The sequence below is a fragment of the Ostrinia nubilalis genome, chromosome 22 (assembly GCF_963855985.1).
Source record: "Ostrinia nubilalis chromosome 22, ilOstNubi1.1, whole genome shotgun sequence".
Lineage (NCBI taxonomy): Eukaryota > Metazoa > Arthropoda > Insecta > Lepidoptera > Crambidae > Ostrinia > Ostrinia nubilalis.
The window spans coordinates 11,703,147-11,718,770 of record NC_087109.1 but is presented as its reverse complement, the minus strand read 5'-3'; the positions used below and the strand labels follow the sequence as shown (position 1 = coordinate 11,718,770).

General features: G+C 41.1%; 2 protein-coding genes across 2 annotated transcripts in view; one reads left to right on the top strand and one right to left on the bottom strand.

Moving 5' to 3' along the window:
* Window positions 1-15,624, bottom strand: part of LOC135082845 (uncharacterized) — a 93,731-nt gene that overhangs the window by 65,669 nt on the left and 12,438 nt on the right. The window lies entirely within an intron of this gene.
* Window positions 1,629-15,408, top strand: LOC135082600 (heparan-alpha-glucosaminide N-acetyltransferase-like). The gene is made up of 10 exons (XM_063977381.1): window positions 1,629-1,989; window positions 5,646-5,862; window positions 6,617-6,734; window positions 9,119-9,295; window positions 10,438-10,609; window positions 11,418-11,491; window positions 11,899-12,029; window positions 12,746-12,913; window positions 14,044-14,267; window positions 15,177-15,408. Exons 1-10 carry the CDS (start codon window positions 1,740-1,742, stop codon window positions 15,353-15,355), a joined length of 1,710 nt encoding a protein of 569 aa, XP_063833451.1. The 5' UTR covers window positions 1,629-1,739; the 3' UTR covers window positions 15,356-15,408.

Sequence of the window (15,624 nt, the reverse complement as noted above, 5' to 3'; positions counted from 1 at the left end):
TTTACTTAAACTGTATAAATGTATATAAATGTATTATTTCATACTTAAATTTTAATAGTATTAAGATATAAACCTGTTGTTCTTGTATTTAATATTTTAGTCGTTATGTATTTAGTACTAGTAGTAGTTACCTATATCCTATGTCCTCTCCTGATCCTAATTTCCTAAATTTAAATCCGTTGCCGAAAGTATTTTAATCTCCCCGTTTCCCCGTTTTACTCGACTCTGGCACGGCGCATACTGCGCGGATTGCCATAAAAAAAAAAAAAAAAAAAAAAAAAAAAAAATTTCAGTATTAATAAATGGGGAATTATAAAACGAGCGACTAAAAAAAAACTTTGCGACTGATGATGGCATACTGTTTTAATACCTTGAGCGGTATGAATTTGAGTAAGCGAAAAATTAACCAAACTAACGACGAATATTGATCAATAATAAAATCCAGAACGAGCTTACAAAATGTGGGTTTTGATTATTATATTTCAGACATAAAAATACTATCCGGGCGACTAAATTACTAAGTGAGCGACTAGAAATACAGAGAGGGCAACTTTAATATGAAGATACATTACATTTTTCTAATTGAGGTTTTACTGAACGAATTACAAAAAAGTTAATTCTAAGCAAAGTTTTGTGAGCTGCTTTATAAATGATTATTGGTTACTGATATTATATTTGAGGTCTCGTGTTTTTTATTTTGATACGCTTTATTAATGAAAACTACAGATTGTTACAGCGCGCGAATTCGAATGGGGCCGGCCCGCTAAGTCCAAGCCAGCACTTATCATACAGTGACGATGAGTAGGTAGAGCTCCTCAATCCTCATAGGTACCAATCAATGAACCTTATTAATAAGATTACTTTTTTTTGGGTTGACAGAAGACTTGTTTTATCTTGTTTTTTTTGTTGATTCGATTTAAGAAAATACAAATTTATTTCATTTTTCGTAATACATTGTTTCATTTGATTACCTACCCTTAAATTTTAATGATTTATTTTTTTCGCTACTAGAATAGTGTTCCGTCAAATATTTATTTCATAAGATCATTTTTTATTTAAATGTGGGCTCATAATACGCTGCTCATAATAGTATTTTTCAAAGTAGTTTTTGCATTCGAAACACTTCATTAAAGTTAAAAATACCGCTCAGTATAAAAAAAGCATTTGCCAAATATTGAATAAAATGCAGGACCTAACGTTGACACTCAATCAAATATTAGGTCGCTCAAATATTATGAAGCTTCTCATTTTGTATTTTAAGGAACTCAATTTTTTTTTGTAAGTTGCTGTTCTTTTGATTTTTCGTCACTCGCACTCAGTCGCTCACTTAGTAATTCTTTAGCCCACATTAATTATTTTTGACACTTACAACATAAATTTACAGTCACTCGTTTAATTACTACCCTTAATAAATACCTACCAAAGTAATCTAAATAACCCTCCTCCTAGCGCAGTTGGGTAACAAATCGTTTAAAGGACAACAATCAACAAACAAAAGAAGAAGAAGTAAGAAATGGTTTGAAAAGCAACTTCTGGTTGTGTACCTAATCGATTATTTCAATTGAAAAGTGTGAACCAACGTAATTGGTTTTCCAAATCACACATCACATCCCTAAATTTGTGATACGTGATTCATTTGACACTGACAGTTAATTTATTGTTTTTCGCGAACTAAAAATTGCATTGCATCGTATTTTCAACAACTATTTTGCACATCGATGTAGATTTTTGGGTCAAAAATGTCGTTCATTAAGTTCGAAAATGTTGGTTCATTTTTGAGACACTGTAACGGGACGACTCTGCGGTATGACCAGGCATGTTTGGAGATAGACACTGAACATCCGATTAGTTTTTGGAATCAGTATGAAGAATGCGAGGGTTGCGTGTTGCTGAAGACAGCTCATTTGCCATCTACAGGCTCCATTGTGCTCAGTACTTTGAGTCCAGCTCGGTATGCCATCAAGAATGGTGCGGAAGAGATCTGCAATGGTAAGCGCTTTTGTTTTGTCTTTGTTTTCTCACTAAAATGTAGGTAAGACTTGTTTTTGTACAAGTTTTCGGCGAGTCAAAGGTATTTTTGCAGACTTTTTCTTCTTATTGAAGATGTTGAGATATTTACGCAGTTTATAAGGAAGATAATCCAATCTGTTGTGTAAATTATGCAGTTATCTTGTAATAGGTTACAGGTCAAGTGAGTTTGTCAAGCCGTACATTGTGGTGAATGCATTTCCTTTGTTGTTCTTGTAAACATTGTACACATACATAATAATGTATTCTCTATAGCTAAGTACCTACCAATACAGCATGCACATTGATTAATACAGATATTAAAGACAAATCTTTGATGCTGGTGTAAAGATTATCTTTTTATTTCTTTACACAAATATCTAGAAAACTATAAATATCAGGGTTCGAAAATATCCAATATTTATGATATTTTTGAACCCTGATAAATATTCAATTAATTTATGACTCATCTACATATGAATGCAATAAATAAAAGGCAGACATGATGCTAAAGCATAATCTTACAATGAGTCAAACATAATTTAGAGTTTGTGTTTGTAAGTGTACAAGTAAAAATATTAGTTTTAATTTTATGTTAATGATGCTGTCTAATTTAAAGTAATTAATGACACATCTAGCTAAACACTGTGGAAACAATGTTTTGTAATAGGTATTATTTTGAAGTAGAATAGAATTGAAAAACCTTTATTTGACACAAATGAAAATGAACAAATCAAAGAAGAGAGGAAAAAAAAGTACATTATTTGTGCAGTAAAATGTACGTAATTTGATGTGTAATACACCTTGCAATGTTGGTGTGTAATCTCATAATGACAAATTAAGTATGGTAGGGTATGGGATTTGGTAGCCCATCTGATATGGTCTGAGAATGTATTATTTCAATTCTTTCCTAGGTCATTGCTATGTAATATTAATTGGTTTGTCATCTATACATGTTGTAAAATCACACTTCTTTACAAGAGTATTTGTTTTACAGTTATTTAATGAATCCTATGACTATAATTCAAGATCGAATAGTGCATTATAAGCAATATGGTGGCTGGAAAACTATATTTTTTGTCAACTACACTGTTTTTGACTCAATTCATAATTCATTCAATGTAATTTTTCATATCAAAAATACTATTGATATTTGTGATGGATATGGATTCCACACATTAATTTTGTGCATGTTTTAAAACTAGCCTTAATTAATGTTCAATAAAACATGCTTGATTTTGTTCATCCTAAAGCAAAGATTTTATTGTCCTCATGAATTGCTTTCATTTGCAAAATAATATCGCGCGATGTTGCGTGTTTTTCGTACAGTCGACAGTGGCTAATGGATTCAGTGATCAAAAGCCACTACGTCACTGAGCAATATCGCTGCTGATCGTGTCCCTTAGGGTGCATCCCTAGGTCCCTTTTAATATCGTGGGTCGTATCGTATATATTTTATAACGTATGAATTATGCGTGGAATACGCACGCGGGACAATAAAGGCTCCCACAGACCAAACGCAGGTCCGAAGCAGTGCGGGTCAGTTGCAGCGCGGCTGAGGCACACTGAAAGCAGCGCAGTTTCAAAGCAGTTGCAACGCGGGCGGTTGTCAAAAAATTAAATATTCGAAAACCGCTTTCAACGCGCTGCTAACCGTCCTGCGTCCGATGTGTCATGCTAATATGGCCGCCATAGTAATACAACAGCGCGGGCCCGCGTTCGCGCCGCTTCTGTCCCGCACCCGCGCCGCCTCGTTTGTATTTCGGCAGTTGCAGTGCGGCGCGGTTGGAGCGCGGGCCCGCGTTCAAATTTGGTGTGACATACTTCAAAGAGTTTCTTGTATTACAACTTGCGCGGGCCCGCATTCAAACTGCGCTGCTACTGCCCTGCGTTTGGTCTGCCCAAGGCTTAAATACTTGTATGAAAAGACAGTTTCGTTCTGGTTTCACGCATGCGGGCGCGTCCCCGTGATGAAATCCGCACGATATAAGCCTAGGCGCAGACCACCGACTTTTAGTTGGCCGATAGTTGGGCCCGATTCTAATTTGTGTGAAGAATCGGCCGATAGCAAATCGGCGTAATGTGCGCACTTTCATACATCTCCATACTGTTTAACAGCCCGTCCCAACTATCGGCCAACTAAAAGTCGGTGGCCTGCGTCTAGGCTAAGAGTGGGACTGCCCTAACAGTGGAATACCCTTAATTCCGTATCAAATGGCAGATTCACCAACATAGTGATTCAAATTGATTACATAACAATCATGATGACTAACTAACACGTGATACCAAGTGCATTACGACGATTGTACATAACCAAATGTATAGAATGGGGTCACCGTTCGTGCGGTTATCGGAACCGGCTGAGCGGTTACTACAGTAAACACGCTATGTACTGCCATTTCAGATAGAACATCTATCTATATCTATAAAAGCGAAGTCACTGACTGACTCACTCACTCATCACGAAATCTCACAAACTACAAGTGAAGTGCCAGGAGTCTTTTAAAACGTAGGTGCTCAAATTACTAACATACTTTAAAAAAAACCCGGCTCAGTCGGACTTACGCGCCGTACTTTCCCACGCATCCCCCTATATAATCTTTCAAATCATTCAACTGATTCCAAACAAACTCATGAGTTGATCCTTTTTTTAATGGGAATGACTTAGTACCTACCAGCAACTATAATTCCATCATATAAGATGCTCAATTCCTCTAAATATGATTTGAATGTTGCTCATTTCCTTTTTAAATTGCTCAATTCCTCGAATGCGACAATTACTATGTAGTTCTTACCTACATGAGTACGAATTTATATAAATAGCATTTGTGGATTTCTATTTAACAGCAGAATTTAGCGAATTTAGTAGAAGGTGGCAATGTCAACAACATCTGCCGGCGCAATGCGTAATTATTGTTATGAGTCACTGTAACCCCACTGTTTACAACTTTACATGATTAAAGGACAGATTGAGGACTACCTATTGACCCTTGTATTTGTGTAAATCTACAAATAAAACTATGTATAATAATAAAAATATTTGTGATGTCAGGTGTACCCTATTGCATATTAATTTAAATATGCAATTGGTTAGTAAAATTATTTGTGATATCCGACGTTACAAGGTCGACATAGTAGATCATTCTGTTTGTGAATGTATCCTCACAAAACTATATTTACTATTTTAATACCTAACTGATAAACCTAATTAAAGTACAGTATGCAAATTTACCTCAACGATAAAATGTGTGCAGTTTATACAGCATGGAATGCATTTTAGAGCTTGCTTTTAAGGATAACAGGCCTTTATTCACCTATCATTAATCTTTGGAGAACTTATAAATAAACAAAAGGTTTTTTGAACAAAAGGACACTTCAACCTACCACAACATGACATCTCATCTGAGATCTCATATCCTTATATGCGGCCTGCATCTAGCGTCTTCCTGCTAGCTTTATGAGGTCGTCGGTCCACCTTGTGGGTGGACGTCCTACGCTGCGCTTTCTGGTATGTGGCCTCCACTCCAGAACCTTGCTGCCGTCAGTTCTGCGTACGTGCCCTGCCCACCACTTCAGCTTGCTAATCCGTTGGCTTTTAATATTAGTGCAGATAAAGATTTTCCAAACTTGCGTTCCAGGAACCTTCCAGTTCCGCGAGTTCGGCCAATACAGCATCAACCTAACGGAGAAAGGGAACAAATGCAGTCCGCAAATGACCGCGGAGCCCGACGAGGCCTCGCTGCCGATCCTGACGGCGGTGGTCATCCTGCTGTCCATGGCTACTCTGTGGTACATCGTCAAGGGCATCGGCAAGCGCGTCATCGCTGGGAGACTCTACGCGAGGTACTTTGCCAGGTGAGACGAAGTTTCTAGAAGTTTAATGGTATAGTCCGGTCGCCGAGCATGTAGAATTTCGTCCAATTTCGTCCCATCCTTATCGCTCGCGCGTAATTATATTGCTGAATCCCCTATGCTAGCGTTTTTCAGCACTATCGTCGTGTCCGCGCGGCGTTAACGCAACGTTTTCGGACAAGACACACGCTGCGCATGCGTTGCCGAGACTTCTACGTTCGAAAGACTAGAATGGGGGAGGGGTTGAATCAAGCGAAATCCTATAACCGTTACAGAGGATAAAAAATAAAAAGATTTTGTTTTCTCAACTAAATCTTTTCGTCATTCGATGAGTGATTCGCTTCGTCTTATTTATTACTAGCGGCCGCCCGCGACTACGTACGCGTGCACCCTGTTTTACCGCCTTAGGGGTGGAGATTCGTAAAATCCGTTCTAAGCGGATGTCTGCAGTTACCACATGATGCGGGCTACGTTCACTTTGACGTTTGACCTAATCACAGACCGCAGAACGAATCCTGTGTGGCAAATCTTTTTATGTTACCGTCCCCCAGCAACGCCCTATGCCGAAATCCGAGCCCCACTCGGGGGCGCCCTTAGGCTCTTTGCTTAAATTTTAAGGTTGAGAGCCATCTGCGCTCACCTATGGTCCGCTGAAGCTGAGAAAGCCGCTCACGGCTATCAGCACAGTCAGTCCGAAAAAAAATCAAATCCTTTTTATCATCATGACCAACAAAAATCAAAACCAGTGTCTTTCCAGGGAAGACAACGAGCTCGGCTCGGAGACCCCGGTCTTGATGGAAGTCACCCCGCGCTCGCCCACGCGCTCCCGGCTGCGATCTTTGGACATATTCCGGGGACTGGCCATCGCTCTCATGGTATGTACCTACTACTCTTACGCCCGTATTCACAAACATTACTATGAGGTCTCAGTGCGCGTGGACGCACAGGGTGACACATGAACCAATCACAGAGCCCTATTCAACGCTATGCGTTCGATTTGCTGCTTCACTTAAGCAAGCATCGTTTGTGAATACGGGTGTTAGGCCGTTTGTAGACATCCGTTTTTTCACCGCCAAAAAACGTCCTTTGATTGTTGTCAATTTTCTCGCCGTACCTATGTCCGATGCATGTGCACACATCTATTCATTATGAACCATAAATCTGCGAAAAATTCGGGTCGTAGTCCGGTAAAAAACGGATGTTTACAAGCGGCCTTGAAGCTTTATTTTATTTGAATGTTTTTGTTGGTCTGTCACAGAACGAATTTCTCGCGCACATCCCTGGGATAAAACTATCCTATGTCCTTTCCCGGGCCTCATACTACTCTATCTTTCGGGACAACCTTGACCTTCACTGGTTGGGTTGTTATTGGCGGTCAAGCTGTAGATCCTGGCTACACATGAGTTGCAGCGGTGAGAACGAGAGGTGGGAATAGTCCCGTTATCTCTATACCTTTCAATAAAATCGATTCAGCAACTAAAGCGTGGAGAAGTAATAGACAGACACACTTTAGTATTATGTTTTAATTGTATTGAAGTATGGATAGATACTGGACTATTTCACTTGCATTTATTTGTTATTTTTCAAGGAAATCACGCTATAAAACGATAATTTAACATTTCTCCCGTCATCCGTTCAATATTTATACGAATAATGAATTAATAAATGATTGTTTTGCAATTTTTCATACTTGTTTTTTTATTGCTGGTGTAATAGAGACTGAGTTGCTTCTTCTCAGCACTGGCCCATTTATTGTCCCGAAGCAGTAGTAGGGTTAAAATGACCCTATAAATCGTATAAATCGATTACTCTTTTATAATAGGAACAGCTAGGGACTGGAATTCGCTGCCTGCTGCTGTCTTTCCTGAACACTATAAATTTGTACATAAGGCGAACTTAATGCACTAAAGCATTCTCGACCAGTGTACCTTTGGGTTGAGCAGAAAAGTAATTTGTTTGGCGGTACTACTAGTGTAGTACTATAATCGCCTTTTCAAGGCGAGAGTGAATAGGCACTTACAGGGCAGATATGTACCATCCTAGACTGCATCTCAATGAACACCTGGTGCGATTGCGGTCAAATACCTGTCTTGTCATGCATAAAAAAAAGTAACGATGGGACGTGTAAGTTTTTAAAAGCCTTACGGGACTATTTCCGCCTCTCGTTCCCACCACTACAACTCCTGTGTAGCCAGGATCTACAGCTTGACTGCCACAAAAAGCCAACCAATGAAGGTCAAGTTTGTCCCCGGGGAAAGTTAAACTTTCGTTTAAAAGCCTTAGGCCCAGAACAGACGGTGAAACGCAACTGCAACGAAACTGCAACTGCTAGTTACTTTTGAGTTGCATCTAAGTTTCTGCCATAGCGTCCGTTGAGAGACCACACATGACGCGACCAGTTTGAAACTTTCAGTTTCATTCATAAGAATCATCAGAAAGTTGCAGTATCGTTGCAGTTGCGTTTCACCGTCTGTTCTGGGCCTTATTGCAAAATAAATTATAGCCCGACCAGGAACATAAAAACCCTCGCCATGTTGCGGAAAACTAATGGTACTAATTTCTTTTAATGGCAACAGTAACTGAAAACTTCATTGACATGTCACCTTGCATGTCAGTCTATTGCTGTCAAAGTGTAAACAAACTTTAATTTAAATGTGCGCAATTGATTTTGTGAATTAAATTGCTAAAATCTTTTAAAGTCGTGAAAGAAAAGTGGTTCACAATGTGTTAAAGTATTTGTCGAAGAGAAATACTAAGGGTTCGGACAATATTTTCATTTAATAATGTTTCCGACAAAGGTTGTCAAATTGACTGACATGTTTATCGTATAGTACAGTCCACTACGAAAATTAGCTGTGGTTTGTTTCAACTACCTATTTTAAATTTTTTTGTCACTTTCGTGTTGAATTTTATGGAATTGGGAAAGAAGTACCGAGTTTGAAGCGTTCATGAGCAGACATTGCAGTTGAATATTCAAGTTCTGAATTTGATTATTGATGAATAATAAAATAAATCCTACCAGCTCGATTGATGGTTTCATTTAATTTATTTAAACCAGGTTACCTATAATAATATTTTTTCGTTAATTTATGAAAATATCAAATTGGCCCTTAATCCTGAATCCTGATACATAAAGTTAGCCTATTAATTTAACACAGGTACGACTGTACTCAGTGTTGCACTATCAAATGCAATTGACGCGCCTCTATGCCAGGGTTTTTATGTTCTTGGTCAGGCTATAATTGAATTTTCTTCCCAGATTTTCGTGAACGCCGGCGGCGGCGGCTACGCGGTGTTCTCTCACAGCGTATGGAACGGCCTCACGGTGGCTGACGTGGTTTTCCCATGGTTCGCCTTCGCCATGGGAGAGGCTCTTGTATTGTCGCTTAACGGCCGCCTTAGGACCTCTCTGCCTAGGACTACAGCTTTTTATCAGGTGAGGAGCAGTTCTTACGTTTTTTTACAGGACTACAGAACAGGACATTACAGGACAGCGAGAGACCGAGTTACTTGTCGTTATAATTTGGCTAAGTAACTCAAAATAAATTATAGCTTATGTTATTCTGATGTATAAACAATAAGAAAGAAAGAAGAAAGAAAGAAAGAAAGAAAAGTATTTATTCGATGCTAGTACAAAATAAAATAACAAATAGATATAACAAAACCAAACAGTAAAGTACATGCACCAAAATGGCATCTGCTCAGTATAAGCCGTGACGGCAGAGAGCACGTCACGACCACTGGTATTCTAAAACCATTTAGTAGTATCCTCACTACTATACTACTTAACTTTCTTGTGAAGAGTCTAATGAGGGGTATTATTTTTCATTCATTTTTTGTCGTTCCAAAGTGCCAAATTTTAGTCGAAATAAAGATATTTATGGTCACACTAGCTTCTTTCGAGCGTCTTCGTAACATCGTCGTCTCGCATGTCAAATGCCGGATCTACGCAACGCTGGCGTCGCATTATTTAGAATGGGTGTCGAACGTTGATAGCTCATGCTCCTATAGTGGAGACTAAAGGTCATAGCAGACATATCAACTCGGAAAGGGATCAACACCGTATCCTTTTACGAGCTGTCACCGCCTTCCGCGCGCTGTCAATCGCGAGGCGAGGCGTTTACGTTACGGTGCGGATAAGTGTGCGTTGCAGTATGGAGTTTCATACAAAGAATACTGACCGCCTCGAGTTGATACGGTTACGATCCCTTTCCGGGTTGATAAATGTGCTACGACCTTTAACCGATTGAGTCCCAGACGGCATTAATTAATGTCATAACAATGAGGGCTATCGTTTTAGCGCTCACCAGTTGGCGCCACTGTAGAGTAAGGTCCTGTCACTTGCTAGTAGCGAAGACAGTAAACGAAGACAGCTAGTAGCGCCAACTGGTGAGCGCGAAAGTGGTAGGAGGACTATCGCATTTGCATTCATCAAGATGGCGCCACTGTAGAGTAAGGTCCTGTCAATCGCCAGGGGTGCCAACTGTTAGGTAAAAAAACGATAGCCCTCATTGATTATCTATTGTGTCTAGATTCGCGGAGCTTGAAGGATTAATGATAATTTGTCGTTTTTCTCAGGTGGCCCGTCGCTCGCTCGTGCTAGCTCTAATCGGCATAGTGCTCAGCTCACAACTGGTGTCCTGGGAACACGTTCGACTCCCGGGCGTGTTACAGCGCCTGGCTGCTATGTACCTGATCGTTGGAGCCTTGGAGTGCGCCTTCATGCCTACCAGTCAGAACATCACGCCTGGTGAGCTAAACACAAATAGTAAAACGTGTTTCTCTGTGAAAATATGAATAAAAAATGTTGATTTTTAAAATTAATCGAATGAAGCTATACCTTATACAGGGTGTTAGGTAAATGGGTATATGAGCCGACACTAGCCCATGTTAACATGGCCATATAAATGGTATGGTGAACTCAGAAAATTGATTTCTTCATTTTAATTATTTTAATTTTCATACAAATCGGATTTTATAAAATATATTTTGTATGAAAATTAAAAAAAATAAAATGATGATATCAAATTTCTAACTTCACCATACCATTTATATGGCCATGTTAACATGGGCTAGTGTCGGCTCATATACCCATTTACCTAACACCCTGTATAAAGGCTGGCAACGCACCTGTAACGCCCCTGGGTCTGCGGGTGTCTATGGGCGACGGTAATCACTTACCATCAGGTGATCCGTTTGTTCTTTTACCTCCAGTCACATAAAAAAAACACCTACCTATTAACTTATTTACACAAAAAATACCACCTGAAATTAAAGGGAGGGGGAAGGGGTCGAGCTAAATCTCACAAAATCTCAAGGGGGAGAGGGGTCTAAAAATCTCCGAAATCACCTCACGTAACTACTGAACGGCTCCTTCCTGTCTGTGATAGTTTGTAAAATGTATGTTCTGTATTCCAAGCTCTGCCCGCGACTTCGTTCGTACGCGTGAAAATAGTTTGAATAATATTTCCCGTTGTAAACTGTTGGAATTCAAAATTTTACGGTGACATAATATACGTGAATTCGTGCAAGTGAATTACGAAATAATATTTTCCCAGGTCGTTCCTTGTTGCGTGATATCACAGCTGGATGGCGGCAGTGGCTGATCACAATGGTACTCGTCGGCATACAAGTGAGTGACTAACTTATTCAGGGAGTAAACTGGATTGAAATAAATTTCCTTTTTAGACCGATGCTATACCTACTTTCTGTATGGACAGTTGCCTTTCTCGCTGTCACCATGAATTCCATCCCAAATACATACTTACATATTTTTTCCCAAAAAACTTGTTTTTCAGATATTTTTTTTATGTAGGTATGTGGAATAAATAAATTATTGCCTAATATCAATCAACCATCCTTTTATAAAATGAAGATTTTTCGTTTAAAAAAATCCGAAACAATTTTTATACTGAATAAAATTTCTTTTCGCCCTAAAAAAAATGTATACTGATTTTTTTGCACTTACTAATAGACCTGTTACGAGATATGAGTTGCATTAACTCAAGATCTATTATTAAGATTCGGACTGTCGTTCAGGTGGTGATAACGTTGACTGTCCCCGCGCCCGGCTGTCCCCGCGGGTACATGGGCCCCGGCGGGCTCCACCTGTCCGCGGCCGGCCAGCAGCTGCAGAACTGTACCGGCGGCGTCGCGGGACACGTCGACAGGTATACTGTACCCTCAACCAGGCTGTAACGTTGGCTGTCCCCGCGGGTACATGGCCCGGCGGGCTCCACCTGTCTGCTAGCGATCAACAGCTGCAGAACTGTACCGGCGGCGTCGCGGGACACGTCGACAGGTATACTGTACCCTCAACCAGGCTGTGACGTTGGCTGTCCCGGCGGGCTCCACCTGTCCGCGGCCGGCCAGCAGCTGCAGAACTGTACCGGCGGCGTCGCGGGACACGTCGACAGGTATACTGTACCCTCAACCAGGCTGTGACGTTGGCTGTCCCGGCGGGCTCCACCTGTCCGCGGCCGGCCAGCAGCTGCAGAACTGTACCGGCGGCGTCGCGGGACACGTCGACAGGTATACTGTACCCTCAACCAGGCTGTGACGTTGGCTGTCCCCGCGGGTATTGGACCCGGCGGGCTCCACCTGTCCGCGGCCGGCCAGCAGCTGCAGAACTGTACCGGCGGCGTCGCGGGACACGTCGACAGGTATAATGTACCCTCAACCAGGCTGTAACGTTGGCTGTCCCCGCGGGTACACAAACACGACTGTATTCCATCCAGTCAAATACAGTCGTGTGTGTGAACTCGCTCGTGCATTCATACGCAATCGCCGAATGAAAACGTATGCGATGAAACGCCGCTATGTGAATGCGCACTTTTTAGTGTTAAACCGAGAGCTAAAGCTAATTGATTTTTCATTTTATTTTCAGATTGATCCTAGGCCCCTCCCACTTATACCAGAAGGGCACCTTCCGCCAACTGTACCACACGTCGCTGCCGCACGACCCTGAAGGCATCTTGGGGATACTATCTGGAGTGATGGTAGTCCAAGCGGGAGCTCATGCTATGAGGATCATGCTGGCTTATAACCACGCCAGGTAAGGGTACAGTAGGGGACACTTATCTGACTTGAAGGTGACACTAGGGTACACTAACACTCCTAAGTCGTACCCACCAGACTAGAAAGAGACAGTAGGGTACATTCTAGCGACCGTAGGCCCCACCCACCTGATCAGAAGGGGATATTAGGGTACATTATTGACCAGGGTGGGGACACTAGGGTACACTAGTAATCTTAAACCCCGCCCACCTGCCTAGATAGATATATTACGGTACATTCTAGCGACCGCAGGCCCCACCCACCTGACCAGAAGGGGATATGTATTAGGATACATTACTGACCGCAGGCCCCTCCCACTTATACCAGAAGGCATCTTGGGGATACTATCTGGAGTGATGGTGGTCCAAGCAGAAGCTCATGCTATGAGGATCATGCTGGCTTATAACCATGCCAGGTAAGGGGACACTTATCTGACTTGAAGTTGACAGTAGGGTACACTAACACTCCTAAGTAGTACCCACCCGACTAGAAAGGGACAGTGAACATTCTAGCGACCGTAGGCCCCACCCACCTGACAAAAAGGGGATATTAGGGTACATTAGTGATCGTAGGCCCCTCCCAATTATACCAGACCCGTCGCTGCCGCACGACCCTGGCTTATAACCACGCCAGGTGAGGGGATAGTAGGGTACATTGTAGCATTCGTAAGCCTCGCCTACAACATCAGAAATCCTATGGAGTTAATAATGAGCTTCCAAACACACCTAGTAAGGGTACGTTCCAGTAATATTAGAGCCTGGCAACTTGTACCTAAAGGGTACATAATGGCAGCTATAATAGGCGCTATTTTACAACAAAAAGGTAGTCAGAGGTGGAATTGTGTAAAGCAATCGTAATCATTTGACAGTTCATAACGTACGATAAAGTCAGTTAAACAAAGCGTTTGACAGAATAATCGTACGTTATGAACTGTCAAATGATAACGATTGCTTTACACAATTCCACCTCTGACTTGATTTCGACTTGTGTTTCAATATTAGTGTAAAATGAAACACAATAAAAGAATAAGTGTTAAAAATATTGTATCTGTATGTTTCCAACATTTTATCTGTTACTTAAAAATAAGTAATGAATAAAAAACTATTTCAAAACGTATTTTCTTTCCAGGGCCCGAATCATGCGCTGGGTATTCTGGTCGATCGTTTTCGCGGTAACCAGTGGCGCTCTCTGCGAATTCTCCAAGAACGGCGGCCCGATACCCATCAACAAGAATCTATGGTCGCTGTCCTACTGCCTGGCGACGTCGTCTATGGCTCTGTTCCTGCAAGCGTTGCTGTACTTTGTGGTGGATTTGAAACAGAAGTGGGGCGGTCGCCCGTTGTACTATGCTGGTGAGTAATAAATCAAATGTTTTTTTATTTTTCATAATTATCATCAGGTCATTAAGATACAGATTGTTGTCGGCCGATAGTTTGTTTATTTACCAAAGGTAAATTCGAGCTTTTAAGTTTCAGTAGTATGTACCAACATGTTTCCTGTTTTTTTTTGCATGTACCCATTAAATTGAGTAAATTAAGTAGTTGTAAAGTTGTATTTGTGCCATTTGTCGTGATTTGTGCGAACTATTTTTATATTGACATCTGCTGTACCGCTTATCAAGCAAATAAATGGATTTTGATTTGATTTGACCGGTCGCTGTGGAAATCCTTGGGGTAGGCCTTTGTCCAGCGGTGGACGTCATTTGGCTGAAACGACTAAACTACAACACTTTTGGTTGTTTTCTATGTATAATATGTATGTTTTACAAAACGAAAGATAAAGAAGATAGATAGACGATAAAGATAAAGAAAAGTAGGTATATCCGTTGTCTAGTACTCACAGTACAAGCTTTGCTTAGTTTGGGACTAGAGGCGCTGTGTAAAATGTCCAAGGATATTAAATAAAAAAAATAAAAAATCGTTTATTGCTTGCTTTACAAAGAAGTAATTACAAAAAGAACTTATATTAAAAAGGTGAAAGCGACTGGAGGTGGCTCAGCTTGTGCTGCCAAGGACTACTTGTCCTGACGGCGCTGGTTTTCAGCCATCCCCACTTGTCTTGAGGTGTTGATCGAGAAGAATGGTCACGGGGGCTTAGATAACACGAGTAAAAAGAAAACAATAATAAAAAAGAGAAATACTAAAATAGAGTAGTTACACTTCTATTTGTGCCTGTTGTGTGGGTGTGGTGTGAGTGTGGTGTGTATATTCTATGCTAAGTGAAATACTTTTTTAAAATTATTTATTTTTTACTTTCCCCAGGTCAAAACGCGCTATTCCTGTACATCGGCAGCGAGCTCCTCAAGCGGCACTTCCCTCTCCACTACGCCATCCCGGCACCCACACACGCACAACTGCTGGCAACACACGCGGCCGCCATGTTGATTTGGCTCGCGGTGGGCGTGGCCTTGTACAAGAAACGCGTCTTTATCACCTTGTAATAGAGTCCAAAATGATATGGAGGGAGGTGAGTAGGTGGAGTGTAATGGCCTACTTGATTCCCTGGCGTTGTACAAGAAACGCGTCTTTATCACCTTGTAATAGAGTTTAGAATGTTAACGGATGGCAAGGTATGTCATCATTTGCCTCCTGTCACATAAAAAAATCTACGTTGTAAATAAAGTATGGCATCCTCTTTGCCTCGTAATAAAGTTCACATTGTTAAAAGAGGAGGGGAGTAGATGGAATATATTGGCATCCTTGTTTCGCT

Excerpts from the sequence above, each read along its gene's own strand:
- LOC135082600 (XM_063977381.1), top strand. The coding sequence starts at position 1,740 with ATGTCGTTCATTAAGTTCGAAAATGTTGGTTCATTTTTGAGACACTGT. Across the intron at positions 11,492-11,898 it reads TGGTACTCGTCGGCATACAA|GTGGTGATAACGTTGACTGT; the intron begins GTGAGTGACTAA and ends ACTGTCGTTCAG. Across the intron at positions 14,268-15,176 it reads TCGCCCGTTGTACTATGCTG|GTCAAAACGCGCTATTCCTG; the intron begins GTGAGTAATAAA and ends TACTTTCCCCAG.